This window comes from Podarcis gaigeae (genome assembly GCF_964106915.1).
Source record: "Podarcis gaigeae genome assembly, chromosome: 3".
Taxonomy (NCBI): domain Eukaryota; kingdom Metazoa; phylum Chordata; class Lepidosauria; order Squamata; family Lacertidae; genus Podarcis; species Podarcis gaigeae.
In genome coordinates this window covers 110,492,216-110,518,812 of record NC_139680.1, presented here as the reverse complement: position 1 = coordinate 110,518,812, position 26,597 = coordinate 110,492,216, and the positions used below count along the sequence as shown (strand labels likewise).

Genomic DNA, 26,597 nt, shown 5'->3' with positions numbered 1-26,597 from the left:
TGCCTACGTTGAACCAGTCCTAAGGACTATTGGAGCCCATAGCTCTATGAAGGGTATATGGGATATCTGGCAACAAAATTGCAGCACCCCTCATAAAATGGCAGTTCCCAGAGTCCTTCAAAGCCATGTCAATTAGCCTGGTTTCCAAACTGGCATAAACCGATAGTGCGGATGTCCCCTGGTGCCAACAGGCCGCGTCTACATGGATGCCGACTTACCTTAGCCTTCTCTTCTGACATCATGTAGAGTTCCTGTTCGCTCATCCAGGCTTCGGCCTCCGCGGCGTCAAAGTAGTACTGCTGGGCTTTGTGGGACTCCTCAAGGCGCTTGTGGCGTTTCTCCGTCTCCTCAATCAGGAGGCTCCACAGCTGCTGCAAGTCTGCCAGCCGCTGCTGGATTGCTTCGGCATTAAGGCTGCTGTCTGTAATGATGTTTTGGCTCCTCTCGAAAATGTCGTCGATGCGAGGCTGGTGCCCCTGGATTTCCTTCTGAAGTGTCTAATGTGGGAAATTCAACACTCGGGTTGGAAATAGCTCATCGAACAAACACTTTGGAAAGAAAGACAACGGGAAGTCATCCAGGAGGGCAGACTCCCAGAATGCTGTGTGAGAGAATTTGAGAGAAAGTGAGAGCACAAAATGTTCTGATGGTACCTGTGCTTCCATCAGTCATTTTGGCCCAGTGGCATAAATTTCAGCGGGCGAAAGGACTCATTACTACTACAGGGAAGGCAACGAGATGACAACTTGAAGGCCTTTGGGCCTTTATGTTACACTCGCCACAGAGACTGGTATCTCCAGGGTGACTTTTGCATCTTACAGTGTTATCCTTTAATACAGGGTTTTCCAAGCTTGGGTCCCCAGCTGTTTTTGGACTACAATTCCCATCATCCCTGACCACTGGTCCTGCTGGCTAGGGATGATGGGAATTGTAGTCCAAAAAAAAAACAAGATGGCGACCCCAGGTTGGGAAACTCTGATTTAATATTTAATAAGATGTATGTTGGGACCAGAGACTCGTTATTTATATTTGTCTTTCCACATAAATGGTGCCAAGATGCCATCCCTAGAGTTTCAACACCCACTGTCCATGGCAGTAAAGTCCGCATGCAGGAGAACACAATGACAAGTGTAACCTATAGAGCAGGTTGTTTTAACCGGATCTCTTTACCCTGGCCTTTTGACACCTGAAATGTATGTTTTTAGGACCCACCCTCCTTCTGTGACTCTAATTTGTTTTGACTGTTTTTAATTCTGAATTTTAAATTGTTGGCACCAGCCCTGGGACCTGTTGGTGAGGGGTGGGTAATACACTTGATCACAGCCACCACCACCCATCCTGGAGGGACATTGGGAAGAGAGGATTCAACTTCTGGCATTGCCATTGATGTCTTAGGTGAGATCTGGGTGATATCTCTATACCACTGGTCTCACAGTCTGTAAAAAGGGCACAACACTTCTGCCAAATCTGACCACAATGCAAAGTGTACACTAAAGACTAGAAGGTAGGGGTAGGGAGATTTCAAAAATGACAAATGTGCTTTCTGGGCTCTACTTGCGTGTTTGTGGGTCAAAGTGATACAAGTACTTCTTTTCGTCTATCCACCTGCTCTGCTTTGTTGGGTGATCCCTAGTATTATGAGAGAAAGCATTCCTAAAGGCCTCCCTTGATCGTCTGCCCATTTGGGAATCACTGTACTACTTTGGATCCAGGCAGGTTTAGCCACTTACCTGATTCTTCTTAATGAGCAACTGTACAGTCTGGAGGTTGTGCCCGTGATCTGTCGATGTGGCAATGGGCATCCTCTCTCCAACCCACAACTAGAGGGAGGGAAATAAGATGGCAAAGTAACTCAATGGCATATCCATGGGAAATGAAGGGTAACAGGCAGACCCAACCATTGCAGCTAGTAGCCCCTGGTGATCTTATCCTCTATTAATCTCATCTCCTTTTAACTTGGTGGGTGCAAATTATGTGCTACGTAAAGAAGAACTTGCTTCTGTCTGCCCTGAATCTCCCGCCACTCAATTTCATTGGATGAAATCAGGTTCCATTACTATGGCAGAAACTGGAGAAGCTTCTCTCTATCTGCTTTCTCAGCAAGTGGACCTTGGAAGAACTTTGAAACTCACAATTTCATCCTCCACATCCCGGTTGAACTGGTGGATCTCCTTGGAGGCCAGCAGATGGGCCTTCCTCTCGGTCAAGGGTTCCAGCAGCTCCACAAACTTCTTCTCCACGATGAAGCGTTTGCTGTCAACTTCGTCGGCACTCTTGCCCTCCTGGCTCAGCGCCTGGGCCTGGCTCTGCAGCTCCTCAATCTCTTTCTTACGGACATCCATTTGGTTCTCAAGCATCTAAAATGGCAGGGAGAGGAATATACATGTTCACTAGCCATTCTCTTCCAGTGCGATGCTGCTGCTGCTGCTGCAGCAGCCTTCCCCAACCTGATGCTCTTTGGAAGTTGCTTGACTCCAGCTTCCATCAGTCCCAATCAACTTGTGGGGCTGTGAAGGAGTGTAGCCCAAAACATCAAGAGGGCACCTGGTGGGAGAAGGTTGTACTACTAGGAAAGTGTGTTGTTGTTGTTGTTATAATAAATTAAAAAATTGTCCAGTAGCACCTTAGAGACCAACTACGTTTGTTCTGGGTATAAGCTTTCGTGTGCACGCATACTTCTTCAGATACCTGTTGTTATGTTACGTATTCTGTGTTTCAATTTCATATTTTAATGTTGCAACCTGCATTGAGACCTTAGGGTGAAGGACAAGTAAATAGGTAGTAATAATAATAATAATAATAATAATAATAATAATAATAATAATATTTTATTTATATCCTGCCCTCCTCAGCTGAAGCCGGGCTCAGAGCGGCTAACAACAGTAAAATAATACAACATTCTAAAATCATTTCATTATAAAATCAGTTGAAATCAAATTAATGGCAACCATTGGGCTAGAGTTCTGTGAGGATTGCCAAAGGAGGGGGTCAGGCTGTGCCCTGACCAAAGGCCTTGTGAAACAGCTCTGTCTTGCAGGCCCTGTGGAAAGATGTCAAGTCCCGCAGGGCCCTAGTCTCTTGTGACAGAGCATTCCACCAGATTGGGGCCACGGCCGAAAAAGCCCTGGCTCTGGTTGAGGCCAGCCTAACCTCCCTGTGGCCCGGGACCTCCAAGATGTTTTTGTTTGAAGACCGTAAGGTCCTCCGTGGGACATACCAGGAGAGGCGGTCCCGTAGGTATGAGGTTTATTGATAATAATAATAATGAAAATAATAATAAATGCTTCAAGAGTGAGGGATTTCAGCCACCTTGGGTGCTCGGTGTTTGGAAAGGCAGTTGTGTAATTTTAATTTTAGAAACAAGGAAATGCATATATTCATATCTTTCTCTATCTCCAACCACCTCTCCTCGCTGAAAGAAGCTGCTCCGATCACTTCACCTGTTGCTTCTTCAGCAGAATATTGACGCTGGTGAGGTCCTTGCCGTAGTCGTCTGACTGAATCTGGCTTTCCAGGCCATTCAGCCACTTATCCAAGTCAGCACAGCTCTGGGTGAACAGCTCAGCCTTGTTGGCATCAAAAAGCCGCTGGGCTTTCGTCTGGGTGGTGCTTTCAAGCACTTCCCACATATGGTGCAGGCTCGTCAGCTTCTCTTTCACGATTCCCTCCGTTTCGGGTTTCTCAGCGATCAGCTGCATTCCTTCCTGCAAACAAACAGAAACCCTTTAAGCTTTGTGGGTTAGAACAGCCTGGGGACCAGAAACAAGTGAATGTTAATGTTTCTTTCTTTCTTTTCTGTATAACAACTAAGGGCATGTTTTGTCACTTGAAATTAAAAACGAGTTTTTAAAAAAATAACATGAAACAGCTGTTACCTCGCTGATTCAAAGAGCAGATTTGTGAAGCAGGTAGACGTCATTCTCTCCACATTAATGGCTGGAGGGAAAGCTGAGAGGACAGCTGTTCTGCGGTGACTGAGGGGATTCCTGGCTGGGATGAGACTTCAGCCAAGGACTTTAAAGCCCAAAGCTGGCATTCTTTTCTTACTAAATCAGCTAGGCCTCTCCGCAGCCTGGAAACATCCCTGAGTATAGTAGCCTGGCTCCTACATATGCATGAAAACACCAGCCTTTAGCTGCCCAGGTGAAAAACAGAGCTCACTGTCACTGCTCTCACAAGGTAACCGCAGGCAGGTCGGTACGGTGAGGATTTCAAAACACTTTGTGCACAACAGAAGAAATTGTACAAATTCACAGCGCCGCCTCGACACATTCGGGAGGAATTCTTATGCCACATCAAACTAATATTAACCCAAAGGCTTGGCAGTCAAAATGGCGCCGTGTGTCTCCAAAGCCAAATGCTCTGAAGCATAAAATGAGCATTTAAAAACAAACAAACAAACAGCAGGCACCTCAGAGACAGTTCCTTGGACATCTTGTGGGCTTTCACACAGCTTTTCCCCCACACGCACTCACCTTCTCAATTTTGTCAAGCCATTCTTTGTTGGAACCAAGCTCTGCCATGAAGGCCTGGTGTTTCAGCCATTTGCTGTGCAGGTTCCTCGCTTCATCATAAGACATGTCCTGCGCTGTAAGCATCTTCTCATTAATCCAGAGTGACAGCTGTGGGAGGGAAGGGGAGAAGAAGAGGGGTATTTTTTGTGTTGTGGCTGCAGATGCCTCGGGGCGGCTCCTCCAACCATATAACCCTCCCCTCCTCTAAGAAGAAGATGATTTGTTCCCATCGTTCTTGTTGCTCTGAGTGGAAAGGGAATGACAGAATGCAGCGACCTTCCTTGGGTGTTACGCCTCTCCTGCGATGGAGAGTTGGGGATAAGCATGGCGACTCTGCTACCTCTGTTGCACCGCCATGTCTGTCTCCACCATCCTCTTTGTGTTGGAGGGTGAACGTTTGCCGTGGGTCATCTTCCCCACTCACATAGGATCTCTGCATAAGTTGGGTCCCTTGGTGTTATTGGACCACAGCTTCCATCCTCCCTGGCCATTGGCTAACTTTGCTAGGGATGGTGTGAGTTGTAATCCATAAACACCTGGGGACCCAAGGATGATTAAAACTCTGAGATTCCCCAGGATGCTAAACTGGTGGGCAACCGACACAGGTAGAGTAGTCTCCCCACTGCAGATATTGGCTGCATATGTACTATACATTTGAAGCATATGTAGGAAGAGTCTGCTGGATCAAGATAATGGCCCATTCTGTCTTCATAGTGGCCAACCGATTGCCAATGGGAAGCCCAAAAGTAGGCCCCGAATGCAACAGCACTTTTACCACTCGTGATGCCCAACAACTGAAACCCAGAGGCATGTTGCCTCCAAAAGTGAAGGTAAAACATAACCAGTCTTGGTGGAGGCTGGAGTAGGTAGTACTAGGTGGACTAGTAGCTTGACCCAACATAAGACGGTCTACACATTTACTAGCGTTCAGCATGAGATGTATTGGGCATCCTTGCATTAGGTTCAATACAAGAAAGCCACAGCTCTTGAAGAAGTGTTTGGATTTGATATCCCGCTTTATCACCACCCTAAGGAGTCTCAAAGCGGCTAACATTCTCCTTTTCCTTCCTCCACCACAATAAACACTCTGTGAGGTGAGTGGGGCTGAGAGACTTCAGAGAAGTGTGACTGACCCAAGGTCACCCAGCAGCTGCATGTGGAGGAGCGGGGAAGCGAACCCAGTTCACCAGATTACGAGACTACCGCTCTTAACCACTACACCCCACTGGCTCTTGCCTTTGCCTGGGGCTGCTGACCACCTGCTATTGCCAACGAACCTAGCCCAGATCAGAAGGCCCCGTTTAAGGTTAAGGAAAGCATGTGGCATGTTTAGAAAAAGCCGTGTGCTCTGCATCTCTCCAGCCAACTGCCCCAACAGGAAAATATGTGCACAGTTTGCTGCTTGCAGCAGAAGTCTCCCACACAGAGAGGACCTCGCCTAAGGCGAGCCCAGCCGCCCCTGGCTTTGGCCTACAAAGGGCATTTTTCATTCATTCACGAACATTTGCAAAGGTCACTTCATAAAAGGCTCGTTAAGGGCGGCAATAAAAGGGGAAATGTTCCGGAATTAGAAGAATCTGCCTTTCAGAGGAAGATAACAAAGAGGCCTGTTCATGGACCAAGGAGTTTCCTGCTGGGGCCTCTGTCCCCAGGGCAGCAACATGTTCCTACTGGGTGCCATATTATCCTGACCTATGGAAAGATGCTTTCTCAGGCTCCTGTCCTGGAACATCATGAGATAAGAGCATAGGAAGCTCACACTAAGTCAGGCCACTGGCTCAGCTAGCTTAGTGCAGTCTATGCTGACTGACAGTGGCTCTTTGAGGTTGCAGGCAGATGTCACAGACTGGCTGGATGCCAAGGAGCGTTGGGAGGTGCCAGCTGGGGAAAGGAAACCCCAGGGGAAGAAAGCTCAGAGCCAGGGGATTGGTGGTGGGATGACGATGAGTGACCAGAGGGAGCAGGTGTTGGAAGCTGAAGAGGTAATAGGGTTTAGTGAGCAGGAAGAGGCTGTGGCAGAGGGCAGTTCAGACTCGGAGGCAGAAGCAGAGGTTGAAGAGGAGAGGGGCCAAGAGGCGGAGGCAGGCTGGTGGAGAAGCCAGGCTGTCTCCACCATCCGCTTGGTCTCCCAGAACCCAAAAAGGTATGAAGAGGGTGGAGCAAAGACAGACAAGGTGTCTGAGTCTCAGATTGCTTGGGAAGGAACTGGGGGACTAGGTGACTTAAGAGAGCTGTGGGAAGACAAGAGACCTTCCTCGTTGGGGCAAGATCTAGCCAGAAGACTTACTGTACTCTCTAGGCCTGAGCCATTGTGCTTCTTTGAATAAAGCCTCAACTTCATGGGCGCCTTATGATTTATTGCTGGCCTGCTCCTAACACCTGCCCTGACAGAGGGGGCATTCTCAGCTCGACTGGGAGATGCCATGGATTGCACCATTCCTTCTCTTCTACCCTTTGCCCTATCTGTCCCAGGCTCTGAAAGGTCTGGACGACTCATATACTACGATCACAGAGAGCTGCCTCATGCTATTCCACCCAGCCTGCACTGTCAACTCTCAGCAGGAGGCAGCTGTCAAGATCTCAGACAGATTATAGCCTTTTCCAGCCCCACCCTGGGAAAGAGGTGTGGGGTGCAATGGGGAGGGTGGGATTTCCCTGCAGCCCTCTGGCTTATTGGGACTGCTTCTCATGAAATTTCTCTCCTTTCTGGGCAATGCACCAGAAGACTCTCTTCGATCTGAATGAAAAATGCATGTGGATTTTCTTAACAAAGTGAGACAACAAGAAGCTAGTCACCTGTGGACTTTGCATTCTGATTTACACAGGTTTCTTTTCCATGAACAGAGCGGCAGGGGGTCCATATAGTAAAAAGGTCCATATAGTAAAAGCTATGGTTTTCCCAGTAGTGATGTATGGAAGTGAGAGCTGGACCATAAAGAAGGCTGATCACTGAAGAATTGATGCTGGAGGAGACTCTTGAGAGTCCCATGGACTGCAAGAAGATCAAACCTATCCATTCTGAAGGAAATCAGCCCTGAGTGCTCACTGGAAGGACAGATCCTGAAGCTGAGACTCCAATACTTTGGTCACCTCACGAGAAGAGAAGACTCTCTGGAAAAGACCCTGATGTTGGGAAAGATTGAGGGCACAAGGAGAAGGGGACGACAGAGGACAAGATGATTGGACAGTGTTCCCGAAGCTACCAGCATGAGTTTGACCAAACTGCGGGAGGCAATGGAAGACAGAAGTGCCTGGCGTACTCTGGTCCATGGGGTCACGAAGAGTCGGACACGACTAAACGACTAAACAACAACACCTAATCTCCAGGATCAAGTCCATAGGGTGGACAATATCCCATTTTTAAAAATAAAAAGAGACAAAATTTATTTAACCGCTAACGAAAAAGGTAGGCGGGGAAATTCTCTAATAACTGGCTGCTATTAGAGGGTAGGTAATCAATTTCTTCAGGGATGACGCCTCTTATCTATTATAAGTTAATGGATCAGAGATGAGAGACAAATGGAAACCCAAAGAGAAAGAGCGTGATTCTAAGCCAGCTTTGTTCAAGGAGAAAATGAGAGGCCTTTCTTGCCAAATATTATTTTCCCTCAAAAAAACAAAAAACAAAAAACAACTTACCTCTTGGCAATCCTGAAGAAACTTTTGAAGATCTCTGTTGTCTTTTAATCTCATCAGAAGCTCGCTGGCCACCTCCCGGTTCTTCTTATGCCTGTTGAAAACAAAAACAAGGAAGGAACTTCTTAAAATGTGGAAACTCTGGAGGACTTTTGTGGTTTTGATTATTATACGCTGCTTGAATGGAAGCTCTGTTGCAGCTCTGAGCATATCTCCCAATCTTTTGGACTCTCCAAACATCCTCTAATCGGGGACAACACTCCTTGAAAAGAAGGACACAATGGCAGGCTTCAGAACTTTTCCCACACGCAACAGAATGAAGCAAAGCATTATGGAGAGTTGTCCGTCCAGAATAATGCAAGAGACATCAACAAAGGATGGGGCTTTGTGTTTAATGTCTGTTCTGGGGAGGGGCAGCAGTTTGCAGAACTATGGACGCTGGAAAAATGAGATACATATTTCCTAAAAAAAATTCCTACACTCCTTAAGAGAGACAGCAGGTTGAATCGTTACTAATGCAGCTATAGTTTTTGAGCAGCCAAAATACTTTCCCCTCAGAAAGGAGCTGAGTGGGGGGCACAACTGAGAGAAGATCCCTTCCTGCGTAGGCGACATGTCCTCACAGCAGTTTCCTATGCTTTGAAACCAGAATTGGAGGGGGTTGTTTTATTATTTATATGCCACACACCTGACTGTGTTGCCCCAGCCACTCTGGGCAGCTTCCAACAAAATATAAAATCGCCAGAAAACATCAAACACGGAAAACTTCCCTGTACAAGAAAGCTCACAAAGATCACCTTGCAAAATCAGACACACCCAGTAAAACACACACACACACACACACACACACACACACACACAAACACCCAGCCTCAGGTATTCTAAACCAGGAGTGTCCAACTCCCAAGAGACTACGATCTGCTCACAGAGTTATAAACTGGCAGTGATCTATCCCCTTTTTGGGGGGTTCAGGCCAAAGTTGAGTTTTTTTTAGGGAGGAGGAAAGCCCCGTTTTTGGGGGGTGCAGGGCAAAAATGTTGAGCTTTTTTTAGGGGAGCCAAAGTTGTTGAGCTTCTTTAGGGGGAGCCAGTGATTTACCAGTGATCTACCACAGACATCCAATGATCTACTGGTAGATCATAATCTACCTGTTGGACGTGACTGTTCTAGACGTTTCAGAGTACAACTCCTCTTTTCCCTATTCAGCCTGTGAAAATGGGGAAGAGTGTTCCCAAGAGGCACATTGCGGTCTCCAACATCAGAAGGTTCGCAGGCGTTATTCTACTAGTAATAACCCTGCCCTGTATATCCATATTATTACTGCTACACTGCAACTGAAGACATGTTGAGCCCCAAAGAGTATCCTGTCTAACTAAGGCTGCCTTCTCAATTCCGGTGAGATTTGAACCCAGAACTCTGTGATTTGCAGCTTCTTCTCTTGGCTACACCGGCTCTCGTTGTATGTGCTAGAAATGAAGCAAGCTAGGCAGAGAGATGGTCCCTTGCCAAAGGCCACCTAGCGAGCAGGAATTTGAAACCAGCCCCTTTCCCTGTTCAAGGCTCCAAAACTCTCACCTGCTGCATTATAATGGCATTTCACTTCTAGAAAGAAAATATGAGGTCCATGTGGTTACACACGCTCCTTTTTTTGTAGGGGAAGAGAACATTAGATTGTAAAACCATGCTGGTTACAGACAGTGGTCATGCGATTTCCTGTACATCATTTGAGCTATATTGGATTTAGCCACAGAGACTGGGCCAGCTTCCCCTGCGCTAATCAAATTAGGATTTCTCTCCTGTTGTACAGGGCAAAAATTGGTCCAACTTTTATTTTAATCACATTAAAGTTAACATGCTTTGACCAAACTTGAAGCCTCTTTCTGATCCCATTACACATTACGAGGCTTTCTCACAGAAGACAAGTTTTCCTCAAAGGCTCTTTAATAAGTCACTGCTATGACTCAGCACCCCATAAACTTACTTCCACCAAGACCAGCTCCAGCGGTTTCTATAATCCCTAAAGAAAGTAACAGCCTTAAGATTGCCTTGCAGGTGATTAGGCTTATGTAAACGGAGGCTGTGGTTTTAAAAAAGCAAAACATCCATAAAAATGTGTCGTTGCTTACCCCAAAAAAGCTTAACGTCTTTCCAGACGCAGTCACAACATTAAAACGAGCAACCCAAACTTGAAACTGCCTGCTGGCGATGCTGTAGAAGACTTGTGCTGCATCGCAGGAGAAGTTGGTCATCCCTATCCAGAGGTATCTTTCAGGTGTTGCCGAACTACAACTCCCATCATCCCCAGTCATTGGCCATGCTAGCCGGGGCTGATGGGAGTTGGCGTCCAAATGTCTGGAGGGCACTAAGTTGGCGAAGGCTGGTGTGGCAAGCTTTGTGAGCCTCTCTTTCCTTCTGGTTCCTTCATTTTGGCGGCCATTTTGTGAGGGAGAAACACAGGTGGTAGTTGACAGAGGAAGGTGTCTCATACCAAGACAGAGCGCTGGTCCATCTCACTGAGCACTGGCAACTCCAAGAGCGCAAGAAGAGCTTTGCCAGATCAACCCAGAGGCCCCTCTAGCTAAGCATCCTGCATCCCACAACAAGCAACTGGATATGCCTATGGGAAGCCCACAACCTGAGAGGAATTGCACTAATAATAATAATAATAATAATAATAATAATAATAATTTATTATTTATACCTCGCCCATCTGGCTGAGTTTCCCCAACCACTCTGGGCGGCTCCCAATAAGTGTTAAAAACAGTACAGCATTAAATATTAAAAACTTCTCTAAACAGGGCTGCCTTCAGATGTCTTCTAAAAGTTTGGTAGTTATTTTCCTCTTTGACATCTGCTGGGAGGGCGTTCCACAGGGTGGGTGCCACTACCAAGAAGGCCCTCTGTCTGGTTCCCTGTAACTTGGCTTCTCGCAATGAGGGAAGCACCAGAAGGCCCTCAGCGCTGGATCTCAGTGTCCGGGCAGAACGATGGGGAAGGATACGCTCCTTCAGGTATACTGGGCCAAGACCGTTTAGGGCTTTAAAGGTCAGCACCAACACTTTGAACTGTGCTCGGAAACGTACTGGGAGCCAATGCAGATCTCTCAGGACCAGTGTTATGTGGTCCCGGAGGCCACTCCCACTCTTCCACTTGTAATCAAAAGTAACCAGTATTCAGAGGCGTGTCACCCCTGATCTGGGGCAGCAGCTATCCAAGGTTACTCAGGGGTTGGAAAAACTCAGGCCCTCCAGGCCTGGCTTTCAGAACACTGCCCAGACCACACTGCTCACTGGCTCACCCCGTGTTTTTTGCCTGGCTGGAATATGTCCTTGAAATCTGATTCCCCCCCCCCCCCCTAGATTTCAGCATGTGTAGGAACTAGCCCACTGCCAAAAGGTAACCATTTTCACTTGTTGTTCTGCTGCCTTCTGTCTCTGGCCCCCCTCTCCATAGGACAGGTGGCCCCTCAAGCAGCAGCCCAGAAGGGAATGAGACCCTCGGGCTGAAACAAGGGTCTTCATCCCTACTCTAAATGAAGATGCCCAAGGAAGAACCTCGGATGTTCTCTGTGCAGACATGTGCCTTTTCTGCTCAAGTGATGAGGCGCGGCAGCTGACATCCCAGAGTGCTGCAGCCTCAAGGGCCAATGTCAACCCTTCGTCCTGCTGTGTCTCTCACACTTCCATCTGGCAGCGGATAACAGACAGCGCTGCGGCTGGCTGGCTGGGTGGGTGCACTGCTCACGGCGAACTTCCTAAGTCTAGACAGACTTGGCAGGGACAGTCGGTGCAGGAAATGTGTTGGGTGCAATTATGAGGTGGCGTTGATAGCATCTGTCAACACCTCCCATTACAATTAGCGGTCCTGAAGCAACGACTTATGCGCTGAGATGGTCTGTTGTTCACGGTGCAATCTGAGAGCCTTTCATAGCCAACATTTTCTAGAACAGCCCAAGAAGCATTATAAAGGGCATGTGTACCTGCTGCCCTTGGGTAGCTGCCGGGGCCACAGCACCATAGCAGGGCCTACAGCTGGCATTCGTCCTGGACTTCCCTTGAGGGAAGGTCTGGCCTGGTAACACTGGTCAAGTAAAACTGGATAGCCATAGTTTAATTGTGCACTGGATAGATCCACTTCTGGATATAAAGTCACATGTAAATTTTGTAAAAACAGGCAAACGCAAATAAGAAAATGGGGAGCCCAAGACTCACTAAATATTCTCAGGAAAGTCTACCTGTCATCAATGGAGTCCACTTTCTCTTGGATCTTGTCAGAGTTGATGTTGCCATCGCTAACCAGTCTCCTTCCGGTCTCTACAACTGCGTTGATCTTCTCCTCGTTGGCATCCATTGTGGTCATGAAATCCTCCTGTTTTTTGATTGCAGCTTCTGCCCCCTCCAAAGTGGTGGGCATTTCAGTGTGTGCCAAAACATATTCCTGTAATGATTAAAACAGCTATAGTGAAGCCTTTCCAACAGTGACTCTGTTGGCACAAATATCACTTCTGTGAATTCTCTATTGTATGCCAAGGAAGCAGCACAACACCTCCCGGAAAACTTTACAAATCTGTGTTGAGCCCAGAGTGGGCAAGTCATCTTCACATATTTATGGGGTATGTTAGAGCATTCACAAAACCAAGCCACGTATCACTGGTTACATTCAGATGCTCTATTCCCAGTCCTCCAGAACACAGTTTAGAGATGACTGGGAACAAGTCTCAAATTCAAACTTCCCTTCCTTCTTCCCCTTTCTCCACTCTTTGTCATGCCTTTTTAGAAGACTTCCTGATTCCCTTAAACTGTGGTTTGCTATTAAGTCTGAACCATCAAACCGTGGTTTGCGTGATCCCTCCAAACCAGAACTGGAAAACAGGTCCAAACTGCGGTTTGCTAGGTTCACTCAAACCACAGTCTAGCGACTGAAACTTCACAGCAAACTATGGTCTGAGAAACCAGGACATCTTCTATTAAGGCATGCCAGAGAGGGAAGGGGCAGGGAAGGAGCCTGAATCATGGTCTGGAGAAGGCAGCCAACAGATCAACTTGAGAAGATTAATTTGTAAGAAAATGGTTCTGTGAAGCAGTTCTTGAGGATCAATTAGGAAACTGCTTCCTGAGTTTTCTGAGCTCTACACCATGGGCCCAGATTCCAAATTAGTTTTGCTGGTACCAAAACTTATGTGCTGCTCATAGCTGTTAACATTTTCCCTTTCTTAAGGGAAATTCCCTTATTCCAAATAGGATTCCTCACAAGAAAAGGGAGAAGTTGACGCCTATGGTGCTGCTACGAGGAAATAACTTACAGTGGAAGGTTAGATTCGGGATTTAAACCTCTTTCAGAAACCATGCATGGCAAATAGGCCCCAGAATTGCTCATATTACGTGACCTTTGACAGGCTAGTCAGATAGAAGCCTAGGGCCTTACACTGAGTCCATCTAACTCAGCATTGTCCACTCTGACTGGCAGTGGCTGCCTGGGGTTTCAGGCAGGGGACATTCCCAGCCTTGACTGGGGATACAGGAAATGAACCTGGACCCTTCTGCCTGCAAAGCACTGTTCCACCCGTGAGCTATGGACCTCCCCACTCCCCTTCTTAACATGACACCCACTCACCTGGTTGTTAAGGAAGGCTTCTGCTTGCTTTGTGTCTCTGAGGAACAGCTGATAGGCATGGGACTGGGAGAGAAGGTTCTGCCGGTTTTCCCACATCTTGTGCAGCTCGTTCCATCCGGTGTCCAAGGCCTGCAGGCGCTGGTGCAGGAACATGTACTGAGCATCCGTCTGCCCTTGGGTCACCATCTCGCCCATGTCTCTCATCTTCTGATAGTCCTCTTCGTAATTGTCGATCTCGTTCTTGATGTTCTCATGCTGTGTGAGCAGCTTCTCGGCCTCCGTCAGCGTGTTCGGCATGTCTTCCGAGGCAATGGCCGTCTGGGTGCGGGACAGCCAAGACTGGAAGTCGTCCAGGTCGCGCAGGAACTGCTGAAGTTTGCTGGCCTCCCCAAGGGACTCCTCGCGGTTCTTCAAAGTCGTCTTCATCTCTTCCCAAACGTCGTTGATTTCGGCGAGCCTTGACAGGATGGCCCGAGCTTGGTCGGGGTGCTCCGATTCCAACTTTTCGGCTTCTTTCTGGAGGTCACTTAACTTGGCCTCAATGGCGACCAAATCGCGCTCCATTCCAGTCAGCTTCCTCTGAAGAGCGATAACGCCGGCCAGGTCATTCCCAAGCTCTTGGGTGGATTCAATGACCTTTGTCTTCTCCCTGATCCACGACTTGGTTTCGTTGCATTCAAGGTGGTAGTTCTGGATACTGAGGGCTGAGAGCAGGGCCTCTTTCTTCACGTCAACGAGCTCTCTGAACTGGCTCCACCTTGTACAGAGAAACACAGGAGGTAAGATGGAGAAGCGTAACATTTATCACGGCTCCTCCTTCCCAATCTGCCAGATGTGCTCTTTAGTATATGAGGTACCTCTGCTCCCTCAGCTCGCAATTAAGTTTAAAGACACCCAGTAGGAGTTGTTGATCGGTGAACTGTAAGTCATGTTCTTATTGTGTACTGGGCCACAGTATTACTGCTAGAGTATCTGAATAAAGAAAATAACTAACAATTCTTGGAAGAGTCTCAGGCGGAACCTTTTCCTCATTTTGATTTTGGAACTTTGCTCCCCCACTTTAATGGCTGTAATTCTAAACAACCTGAAGCAGTTAAGACAGGGGTCAGCAACCTAAGGCCAATGAGCCACAAGTGGCCCACAGGGGTCCTTTAGCCAGCCCACAAACTGAGCTGCCCGCTTGGCAAGCCCCCGCACGCTGCACTAAACTGGTGCAGCGTGGGGACTCGCTTCTGCGTCACTGGAAAATCGCAGGCGCGCGTGCTCATGTGTGCGCACGTTCCAGCCCACAGAGGAATTTCCGCTGCAGTGAACCGGGCCAGGCAAGGTAAACCTTGCCAACGCCTGAGTTAAGATTAAGTGGTAGAGTGGTACCTCGGGTTACAAACGCTTCAGGTTACAAACGCTTCAGGTTACAGACTCTGCTAACCCAGAAATAGTACCTCGGGTTAAGAACTTTGCTTCAGGATGAGAACAGAAATTGTGCTCCGGCGGCACGGCAGCAGCAGAAGGCCCCATTAGCTAAAGTGGTGCTTCAGATTAAGAACAGTTTCAGGTTAAATGAGACTGATGGACACTTGCTGGGGACTGAAACCGGGAAAGGGGTGGGTGGAGTCTGGGAATCCAAAGGGTATATAATTATAATTTGTTCTGTTTTTATTTTGTTCTGCTATTTGTACGGAAATTGGGAAAGTTGTGGAAGGGAAATTTTGGTCAACTTTAGGAAAAATGTTTAAGAATGAGTAATGATGTATAAGTATTGATGTTTAAGTTTGGATAAGTCAAAACTGGCTTTTAAAATGGTTTAAATTAAATGAAAATAAGGTTTGCAAAAATAAATTGAGGAAATGGAAGAAAGAGGAAAAGTAAAATAGCAACATGTTAAAATAAATTATTAAGTTAAAGTTGAGAAATAAGTAATAAGGACTTGCTGAGTTAATAATTTAAATTGGAATACAAGAAGGGGAGGTGTGAGGAGGTCTGAGAAACAAGTTAAAAGAAAATAAGTAACTGAAATTTTATGTGTTTTTAATTGTTTTTAAGTTTTGGATTTTTGTTACTTTTTGTCTATTTTTGTTTTTGTGTGGTTTTTGGAAAATGCTAATAAATACTCATTTAAAAAAAAAGAACAGTTTCAGGTTAAGAATGGACCTCCAGAACGAATTAAGTACTTAGCCCAAGGCAGCACCGTATATAAATCTCTTTCCACTTATGAGGTTTTCAGCCATTTTGGGTCCATGGCTCCCTTGACCAACTACATTCTTTCTGCGGCACCCCTGTGGGGCTCAATAGTCCGGTTATGTCACCCCTTGCCAGCAGAGCCAGCAACCCATCACCCTTTTTTGAACACCCTCCCTTGTGGAGGGTTCCCTCTTCTCTCTCATCTCCTTGGGAGTCCTCTGGGCAGCTGCAGCTGCTGCCCCTGGTCTTTGAGCTTCTCCTCCACCCTAAAAAGAGGTGCCTCGTCCCACTGCCCCACAGGGGCCTGGGAAGCACCCCCTGGCCAGTCCCAGAGGCACCATTCACCTGGGGAGCTTGCAGCCAGCGCTGCTGCAGCAAACAGCTGTGAAAGCCTTGGGGAGGCTGAGACACGAGAGGGCATCTGAGGAGGGAGGGAAGGAAAGAGGGATAGAGGCAGTGGCATAGCGTGGGGGGTGCAGGGGGGGCCGGCCGCACTGGGTGCAACATCTGGGGGTTAGGGTTAGGGGGCGCAAATCCACGCGTTAGGGGGCGCAAATTACTTGCCTTGCCCCGGGTGCTGACAACCCACGCTATGCCACTGGATAGAGGCCAGTGTTGCCTGTGGCACCCCTTATCATCACTCAAGGCACCGCAGGGTGCTATGGCACACTGGTTGAAAACCACTAGCTTATAGACTTTGCAGGGACTTTTCATAATGAAATTGGAACCCAATTACACAAAATACAGGAGGTTAAAAAAGATATACAGTGGTACCTCTAGTAACGAACTTAATTTGTTCCGGAGGTCCGTTCTTAACCTGAAACTGTTCTTAACTAGAGGCGTGCTTTTGCTAATGGGGCCTCTTGCTGCCTCTGCGCCGCCAGCACACGATTTCCGTTCTCATCCTGGGGCAAAGTTCACAACTTGAGGCAACTCTTCCAGGTTAGCGGAGTTTGTAACCCGAAGCGTTTGTAACCCGAGGTACCACTGTATATGTATTTGGATAATAATAATAATATTTATATATTAAATAAGCATATGTATATAGAATTGTAATTGTTGATTCTTATGGTGTTATAATGTGCCTTTCTTTTCCCCACTCACATTTTTACTTTTTATGCTGTTGTTTAAAACATCATAAAATAATAATAAATCTGTACAGTAAATAAATAAATTTCTCATCTTGATCTGCAAGAGGAAATCCAGTTAAGCAACACAAAATCTGTCACGGATGCTTTAGGTGAGATTCCTGCATTGCAGGGGGTTGGGCTAGGTTTGGGGGTCCCTTCCAACTCTACAGTGCTATGATTCTATGAAATGGGGTGCACACCACTACAAAATGACATCAGATCTACGGGGGTTGGGTCCTAATGCTGCCCCACATAAAAGGCAGGAAAGAACCAGTACTGCATTCTTCCCTGAACCCACTGTCAGGGAACTGACATCGGAGCGAGAGGTGGAGGCAAGGCTCCAAAGCGATGCAGGAGAGAGGACCAGCAGGGGGGAAGGAATTCAGCGTAACACCAGTAGAGAAGGGAGGGAGATGGAGGATTTGGAGACAGGGCTCCAAGACCCTTCACCAGAGACTAGTGGGGAGAGCGCTGACACGCCTCTGCCTTCCCCTTACTTGCGCAGACGAGTTCCACGTAGGGAAAGTAGGAGGAGACTTGGCGTCAAACAGCTCTTATGCTGGAAGAGGTTCAAGAAACACCTACTGACGGATTCTGCAAGCGACTGACCGGCCACGGAGTGTGGGCTGTCAGCCAAGGCATGGTTAGCCAGGCAATCTAACCGAAATTGAAGGCAACTTACACACAAGTAACCCCTTACAACCATTACACCCACCTTGTGTTGAGTTTATCTTGCTGCGCCTTGATCTCCTTCTCGCCCGGATGGCCATTGTGGATTAGCTGCCTCGCAATCTGGTTCACCACAGCAACCCGTGACGCCTGATTGTTCATTTCCGGCTCTAAGCTTTCAAATCTAGAGAGGGGGTAAAAAGAAGAATAGGAAGCATGAGCAGAGCGCCGACAACTAAGCAGTATCAGGTGCTGAGCTGCGATTACCCGACGAAGCCCATCTCAGCCTCTCACCTGTGCTGGATCACCTCCAAGTCTTCCAGTTTCTCAGGGATCTCCATGTTGATCAGCCACTGTTCCTTCTCGTCGATCCAAAGCTCACAGGCATCTGCTTCGCTGAGCATCTTGTATAGGGCCAGGGTGTCCTGCAGGGCCTGTTTACGAAGCCGCGTGAGCTCCGCAACCTCCTTGTACCTTTCTTCCATTCCGGACAGCCTACTCTGCACGTCTGTCGATTCCGCGTGCTCCCGCGGCAAGGCCCCGGCCTGTTCATGCAGGGAATCCATGATGGACCTGTAGCTTGCGATCTCCTCCGCGACGTCTTTGTGTTTCTTCACCAAGGACTGAGTGGAATACTCGTCGTGGCCCACGTCGCTGCTGGAGACAATCTTGAGGATGTCCAACATCCACGCGTCGATATCGTCAGCGTCTGCCTGGAACTGGTGGAGGAGGGAAGCTTCTTCCAGTCGCTTCTTGCGGATGGTGGAGAGCTGCTCCAGATTGGCCCACTGGTTCTTGATGTCTGCGATCCTCTCTCTGATCTTCTCCGACCCAAAGTGGTCCTCGGCTATCATGTCCTCCCCTTCCTTGATGGCCTGTTGGAAGTGGCTGCTCCGACCGCTCATCTCGTCCTCAAACGCCTTATGCTTGCTGAGAAGGCGGACGATGCTGGTCAAGTCCTTTCCGTAATCATCCGACGACAAGATCTGCTCTTTTTCCCTTATCCAGCCCTCCTCTTCAGCCATCTCCCAGAAGAACTTCCAGAGGCGCCGGGACTCTTCCAAGCGAGCTCGGCGCTCGGCCGCTAACTGACACAGCTCCTGGTAGCAGAACTCCATGTGAGCCACTCGGTCTCGGATAACTTGCGGGTCGCAGGGCTTGTAACCTGTTGGTAGGCACAAGAGGCATATGGAAAGTCAAACTGCAGAGCAGGCCAAATTATATTCAGCAGCTGATGTTAAGATAATGCCTGTGCTCATGGGCGCTGAGGACCAAACAGATTCACTTTAACAGATGCAATCTTCTGGGATGCCTTACATGTCGAGGCAAATCAGACTGCTGGGACGTGTTTGGAGACCCCACTCAACGTTCTTCTGCCAGCAAGAAGCGCACAAACAGGTCCAAACCCACCCATCCCACACTACATCTGTCATTATCCTGCACCCTTCACGCAGGTGCTCCTATGTCCCCACCCTGCCTCGCCCGCTACTTTCCTCTGTAACGTGATGAGAGAGATGTGCCACCACCCCACATGCTCTGCTGTAGGAAATTCCGAAGGAGCCACATGCAAAGTGGAACGTACGTACAGTCGTACCTTGGAAGTCAAACAGAATCCGTTCCAGAAGTCCATTCGACTTCCAAAATGTTCAGAAACCAAAGCGCGGCCTCTGATTGGCTGTAGGAAGCTCCTGCAGCCAATCGGAACCCGCAGAGGATGTTCGGCTTCCAAAAGAACGTTCAAAAACCGGAACACTCACTTCTGGGTTTTGATCATTTGGGAGCTGATTTGTTCAGGAGCCAAGGCATTTGAGGTCCAAGGTACGACTGTATGTTGTCCACAATGGGAATCTCCCAGATAAAGGAATTACAGCATGCCCAATAGGGGGAAATGGGGCATGGTATAGAAGCTCATGCCTCCTGACTGCTGGTAGAAAAAGTTGGGGCTAAGGAGGCACAGTGAGCCACAAATCGTCTGGACAAATGCTTTATTGGGGTGTAGAGTCACCTTGGTCTACATAAAATTAGTTTATTACACTTGTGGGCCAACAAAGAGCTCAAAAGTGGCTCTCCACCAAAGGATAAGTAAACAAGGGCTTACTAGCCTAAGCTGCTGTTTCTTAAAACAGACTTACCTTCTCCGTCTGTGGCAAATTTTTGGGCTGATGCATTGACCCCTCTCACTCTCTCGGCCTGAATGGAGATGTCAGCCTCTACAAGTGTGTGTTTCTGCAATAGGTCTTCCACTCCGAGGAGATGCTTGCCATAGTCTTGAGACAGCAACAACACCTGTTTACACAAAACCACCCAGTCAAAACCACCATTTTTCTAGAGTTCCTGGGGGCAAACTATGTGTTTTATGGCTGGCTTTTCATTAGAGAGGCGTCTTTTGAGATCTAAATGGTATTTTGTGCCCAAATATGCACGCTTTGCTATGAAGTACTGGTGTTTCCCAGGTAAGCCTTGCAAATGTCGAATTCGGTCTCTCACACCCGCCTGATTCTACACACACACAACTCTCTTAACTGGCTTGAGCCCACGTTTATTTTGGACCCCAATATGACGTGAGAACCAGCTCACAGCGGGATGGGCGCCACTGCCATTTCACTGAGCATGAACATCTGGCGAGGCAACCCACAAAAAATTCAAGATGGCAACCTTGCTGTATGTCATATGTTTGCAGGTTACGAATCAGCAACTAGAAGCCCCTAAACCAAACCCAGCCTTGCAATGAGTCCTGGCTGGTTTCCTAGCTGCCAACCCTGGAGAAAGGTGTGTGGAGGAGATGGTGTTCTGCTCTCAAAATTGCCGTTCCTTGAAACTAGTTGTGGGAACCATTCAAATGATCACCCTTCCATCACTCTGGCACTTGCCTGAATTATCAAAATTAAACAGTGCTATTGGAATTGTGGCAATTAAAAAGTGTTTTGTTTGCTAATATGTTTAATTTAGTATGACCACAGAATCTGTACCGTATTGGCCTGAATATAATCCGCACTTTCCCCCCAAATTCTGACCGTGAACAAGTGCAGCTTATATTCGCAACCTTACGATATTGCTGCTGAAACAGCTGCCCTAGGTCCTTGACCCTGCCTTGCCTTCCAAGGCCGGAATAGAGAGCGCCCGCCCCCCCAGATGCCATCAGAAGGGCCGCCGGGGGTGCGGGACAACGGCGCCCAAGCCTCCCCCGAACTACCGTAAAGGGGGAAGGCCACCGGCAAAATGACGCAGCCTCCCCCCCCCCCCGAAGCAGCCCAGGAGCTTTTCCCCCCTCCCCCTCCATTTTAAAGGTGTGGATTATATTTGGGTACGGTTTATATTTGGGCCAATACGGTACATCCTTAGTTGTGAGACTTGGCTCTTTTTATTTTTAAAAAGATGGTCAAAGAAAATAATAACCTAGGTAATTTCTAAATAATTACAGTCTAAAAGGTCCAGCCCTAATGTTAAATTATTTTTGTATGCCACAACTGCTGCTTGAATTTTACTAGCTAAAAAGTGGAAAACGCAAGAATTACCAACGGTGGAAGAATGGCAGATGAAGATGATGGACTTTTTGGAGCTAGCCGACCTAACCGGAAGAGTCAGCGACCAGAAGGAGGAGGAGTATCAGGAAAAATGGTCAAAATTTAATGATTATTTAGTTAAATATGTTAAGTTAAATTAAGTAGAAACAGCTTGCAGATACTTAATTGGCTTAGGATTTTATATAAATTAAGTGATGAACTAATATATTTAATTTCAAAAGATTTAAGGGTGTTAATCTTCAAGTTAAATTTTATAAGAACTGTGATTTGGAAAACCGTTACAAGGATATACACTGAAATTCAACCAAGGGGAAGTGAGGCAGTCACTTAACAATGCTAATAGGTGTAATTTTTAATAAGGTTATGGTTTATGTTTGTTTGTTTATAATTATGTGAAAATCAATAAAACCTTTTGAAAAATAAATAAAAATAGAAGGTCCAACTCTGTTTCTGAGCCTATTTGTCCCCCACTTCTGCCAATTACCGTATTTTTTGCACCATAACACTCACTTTTTTCCTCCTAGAAACTATGGGGAAATGTCTGTGCGTGTTATGGAGGAAATGCCTACGGGTGGCATGCCTATGGATTTTCCTCCTCTAAAAACTACGTGCGTGTTATGGTCGGGTGCGTGTTATAGAGCGAAAAATACGGTACCTTCATCTCATCCATCCAGTCCATAATATACAGCATCTCCTGGAATATCTTCTGCAGACCAAGGTTCATCTCCAGCCGTTGTCTGCGTGCCCTGAGCAGTTCCAGGAGGTACTCCCATAGGCGGAAGACGTTGTCTTTCCTGGCTGTGATGCGTTTGATGTCGTGGTAGTTCTCAGCCTCCAGCTCCTTGGCCACAGCAACCACCGCCTGGACCCTTTCTTCGTAGGCGGCAATGTCCGTCTCGATGGCTTCGTGCTTCTTCGTGGCAGCCTCCACAGCGGGGAGGTCAAACCCAAAGTTGTCCTGTTAAAAGACAGAGGGTTCCGTTTTTTTAATGGCCCTGTGACAAGGGTTACTGAACGTGGGAAGATTTATGGACGGTATTTCTTCACACAGCAACAAGTTAAATTCCAAACCACATGGAGGCAATGATGGCCAACAACATGGATGGCTTCAAACAAGGAGAAGACTAATTTGTGGAGGGTAAGGTTAGCAGCTAATGGCTATGTTCCCCCTCCACTGCGGGAGGCGCTATGCCTCTGAATGCCAGTCCCTGAAGAACACAAACAGAGAAAATGCTGTTGTGCTCATGTCCTCCTTCTTGGCTTCTCATAGGCTTCTGGTTGGCCAATGTGAGAACAGGGTGCTGGACCAGACATGCCTTTGTTTCAGACATGCCTTCAGATTTCTTTTGTTCTGTTTCAATTTTATTTATAATTTCTCCTAAAATAAAATACAATTGCTCAAACGTTTTCCAATACAGTCGTACCATGGAAGTCAAACAGAATCCGTTCCGGAAGTCCATTTGACTTCCAAAAAGTTTGGAAACCAAAGCACGGCTTCTGATTGGCTGCAGGAAGCTCCTGCAGCCAATTGGAACCCACAGAAGCCCCGTCGGACGTTTGGCTTCCAAAAATAGTTTGCAAACTGGAACAGTCACTTCCGGGTCCCAAAATGTTTGAGAACTAAGCTGTTAGAAAACCAAGGTACAACTGTATATATTTCCTTGAGAGTCAACTTCCCACCCACCCTTCCATGGTTTCCTCAAATTATTTGTTGCTGCTGCATATTATAATGAATCTATACCTTCCTTCCTCCACCTTATTCTCAGAGTAACTTTTTCTGCTGAGCTTACTCCAAATCTGCTAGCGTTTTAGCATGTTTACAATAGGTTTTTTTAAATAATCTGCACACATTTTCCAATACTCCTTAAAAGCTGTCTCGTCTTGTTCTCTAATTCTGCTAATTAAACTTGCTAATTCTGCATATGAACCAGTTGGGCCCATATGGACCTTAGAAATAGGCAACACTTGATGAGCAGTCGGACAAGCTTTAATTTTCTCTGAATTCCACAAGGGGGTTCAACAAGCTGTCAGGTGCTCAGTGCAGAGTGGGTTGGCCAGTAAAATGTTACTTTAAACACACACACACACACACACACACACACACACACACCAATCTCACCTGAGAAACCAGACGCTGGTTTTCGCTCAACCACGTCTCCCTCATAGCTGCCTTGCGGTCAAATCTGCGGGCGAGTTGTTCCAGTTTCTCCTGTCGGATGAGCTCGTTACGCAGTGCCAGTTCTCTTTCATGTTCAGCTTTTTCCAGTCTTTCCCAGGCCTGGGTAAGCCAAAAAATAGATGCATTTTTTTTATTATTAAAAAAATGAATTTACATAAAGAAAAAGTCTGTGAGAAGTTCTATTAAGTGCTGAATCATCAATGCACAATAATATTAATAAGGAAAGATTCGGATGGTTGGCATTAATTAGAGAACAGAAGGCACAGTGCGTGGATTTGGGGTGGGCCAAAGTGTCACAGAAGTTAGTTTTGCCCAAACAGGCACAAAACATGCCTCTTTTATCCAGGTAATTTTCTTTTCATACTCTATTGGAATAGCTCTGGGGCTCTGCATGGCAGTAAACATATGTTCTCTCACAGAACCTGAGGGCTGACACAAGGGGCAGAGAGTAGCTTTCTTTTCTTTTTTTTTAAAGGACATGTTTCTAGATTTCATGGCTGCAGCAAAAAACTAAAGTGAAGTAAAAGCGTAAAACCTAAAAACATGGTATGTAATTCAGGACGGATATGAAAAAGAAGGCTTAAGCTTCCTTTCAGTGTATCACTTTGGACCCGCAGAAAGAAACCGCTAAGAGCTGGGCGAGTCATTTGTATGGAACATTCTGTTCCTTTTACTGAATGTGAGACCCCATCCCCCCCTAGTCCTAAGCATTGATTCTGCTTATTTAGAAAATGTATTGATCACTTTATATGCAAATGAATCTCAGAGTGATTTACAAAGCAGAAATCAACATAATGCAAAATCTTAATAATAATAATAATAAACAACCTATCAAAACAACATTATCCTGTACCAAAATTAGCAGCAATCAGGCCAGGATTAACTTTCTGGGAAGCCCTGGTGAAATAAAAATGTCTTCAAGAGGGGTGCCAAGTTCCCAAAAGGGACAGCGCCTGTCTTGACATCTTGTGGAACGAAGCCCTATAGCACAAATGCTGCTATGCTACTGATGGATGTATCCATCACATTTATATCCCACCTTCCCTCACGGTGGTGCGCTCTCCTCCTTCTCGTTTTATCCTACAACAACCCTGTGAGGTAGGTTAGGCTGAGAGACCGTGAATGGCCCACAATCACCCAGCTGAGTTCCATGGCTGAGCAGGGATTTGTCCGCTATGCAGTGGACGCTGGCAGGCCCCTGATGACCGCAGTGAGCACAGCAGCAGACACGGGTAAGCTGACATCTTAGGTACCCTTGCTTCCCAAAAGGGTTTTGTTCAGTTGCGTACTTTGAAGCCAGAACCATAACGGTGCTGTGCCTAAATGCTAAAAAGCAAGCCAGCCTATTTGTCACGTAAAGAAACAGATCTGTAATTAGCCACATGCTGTTCTGGAGGGTTTTTCCTAAATCCTGGGGATTGTCACGCGGCCTGGAACACAAGGATCTCCAGGATCTTACAGACAAGGGAGTCTTAACAGACAAATACGGGAGTGGGAGAGTTTTATAGCTTGAAGCGATCCGGAGCCAAGCTTGCGGATGCAAGCAACAGCTGCCCTGCGAATTCCAGCCAGGATGAAAAAGCAAATTAGGAAGGCTTACCCTGTTTTAAAGCACTTTGCTATTCCCCCCAGGGATCTCGCTGAGCTGCTTGCTGTTCAGCTGGCTAAACCAGAAAAGCAGCTCTGTGGCTCCCCCCCACCCCTATCTCGGCATCTTTGTTGCACTGCAATGAGACTCCCTGCAAGATGCCCCCATCGTACAAAAGGATCTTCTACAAGGAGGAAAGGTTATTGCATTTGGGCCTTTTTAATTTGGAGAAAAGGAATGAAAGAGGTGACATGATCGGAGTGCATAGAATTATACACGGCTTGGAGAAAGTGGCTTGAGGGAAGTTTTCTTATAATAACAACAGCAGCAACAGCAATTGCATGCCGCCCATCTGACTGGGTTTCCCCAGCCACACTGGGCAGCTCCCAACAGAATATTAAAAGCACGATAAAACATCAGACATTAAAAACTCCCCCCTCTCTCTTTCAGAGCACAAGAATGTGTGGACACCCAACAAAAATGAATGTGGAAGACTTCAGGACAGGCAAGAGAAAGTGCTTATTCACAGTGATGATGGCCATCAACTTGGATAACTTTAAAAAAGAAGTAGGGATATTAATGGAAGGTAATGTTATCTGCGGTGGCAACCCCTAATGGTGATGTTCTGTCACCTCTTCCTTATCACAGAATCATAGAGTTGGCAGGGAATGAGCAGCTATGCTTTATGGGGATCGAACCCGCTTCAAGTTACGAGAAAGGAGATTCCATCTCAACATCAAAAAGAACTTTCTGATGGTAAGAGACAGTGGAATGGTCTCCTTTGGGAAGTTCAGACTCTCTTTTGGAGGTTTCTAAGCAGACGTTGGCTGACCATCTTCCGTGGATGCTTTAGTTGAGATTCCTGCATGGAAGGGAGTTGGACATGGGGTGGCTTCCAACTCTGCAATTCTATGGTTCTACGAAATGGGGTTGCTTTAGTGGAGCTATGTGTACATACACAAGGAAAGGTGTCCCTAGAGGGCACTTTTGAACTGTTGCAGCTCCTTTTCAGTGGTGGCTCCTTGTTTTTGCAATGCCCACCCCAAGGAGGCCTACCTGGAGAGATTTCACATACGGCACTTGTGTGCCATTTCAGGCTTGCTCTTGGCTGGAGCTCGTGGCTATTACAGAGAGAGCTTAACAATGAGCCCTGGTATGGATGGTATGTGAAGCCAAGCCTTGGTTTAGTGAGGTGTAGGAGCAAACAGGATCAGAGAAGGGGACATCCTCTCTGAGACCAAGCACATTTGTCCATCATTTGGCATAATAATAATAATAATAATAATAATAATAATAATAATAATAATAATAATAATTTTTATTTATACCCCACCCTCCCCACCCAGAGCTGGGCTCAGGGCGGCTAACTCCAATAAAAAGAGTAAAAACATAATGGGGGGGGGAACCAATTTAAAATACAGGTTAAAATGCAATTTAAAATGCAGCCTCATTTTAAAAGTAGCCCATAGATCAAAACCACAAAGGGAGGGAAACATAAGGGTCAGACTGAGTCCAAACCAAAGGCCAGGTGGAACAGTACAGGCCCTGCAGAAAGATGTCAAG

The 26,597-nt window shown here is 46.9% G+C and overlaps 1 protein-coding gene across 2 annotated transcripts in view; it reads right to left on the bottom strand.

Moving 5' to 3' along the window:
- SPTBN1 (spectrin beta, non-erythrocytic 1) overlaps positions 1-26,597 on the bottom strand; it is a 234,962-nt gene that overhangs the window by 35,922 nt on the left and 172,443 nt on the right. For both annotated transcript variants that reach the window (XM_083732935.1, XM_083732936.1), the window contains 13 exons: positions 23,387-23,545; positions 21,923-22,225; positions 19,876-20,029; positions 18,038-18,908; positions 17,790-17,927; positions 13,764-14,520; positions 12,385-12,587; positions 8,154-8,244; positions 4,476-4,622; positions 3,441-3,704; positions 2,133-2,357; positions 1,731-1,820; positions 219-497 (listed from right to left, as the gene is read on the bottom strand). In XM_083732935.1, the coding sequence (XP_083589061.1) occupies positions 219-497; positions 1,731-1,820; positions 2,133-2,357; positions 3,441-3,704; positions 4,476-4,622; positions 8,154-8,244; positions 12,385-12,587; positions 13,764-14,520; positions 17,790-17,927; positions 18,038-18,908; positions 19,876-20,029; positions 21,923-22,225; positions 23,387-23,545 (3,681 nt within the window). The remainder of the gene's footprint in view (positions 1-218; positions 498-1,730; positions 1,821-2,132; positions 2,358-3,440; positions 3,705-4,475; positions 4,623-8,153; positions 8,245-12,384; positions 12,588-13,763; positions 14,521-17,789; positions 17,928-18,037; positions 18,909-19,875; positions 20,030-21,922; positions 22,226-23,386; positions 23,546-26,597) is intronic.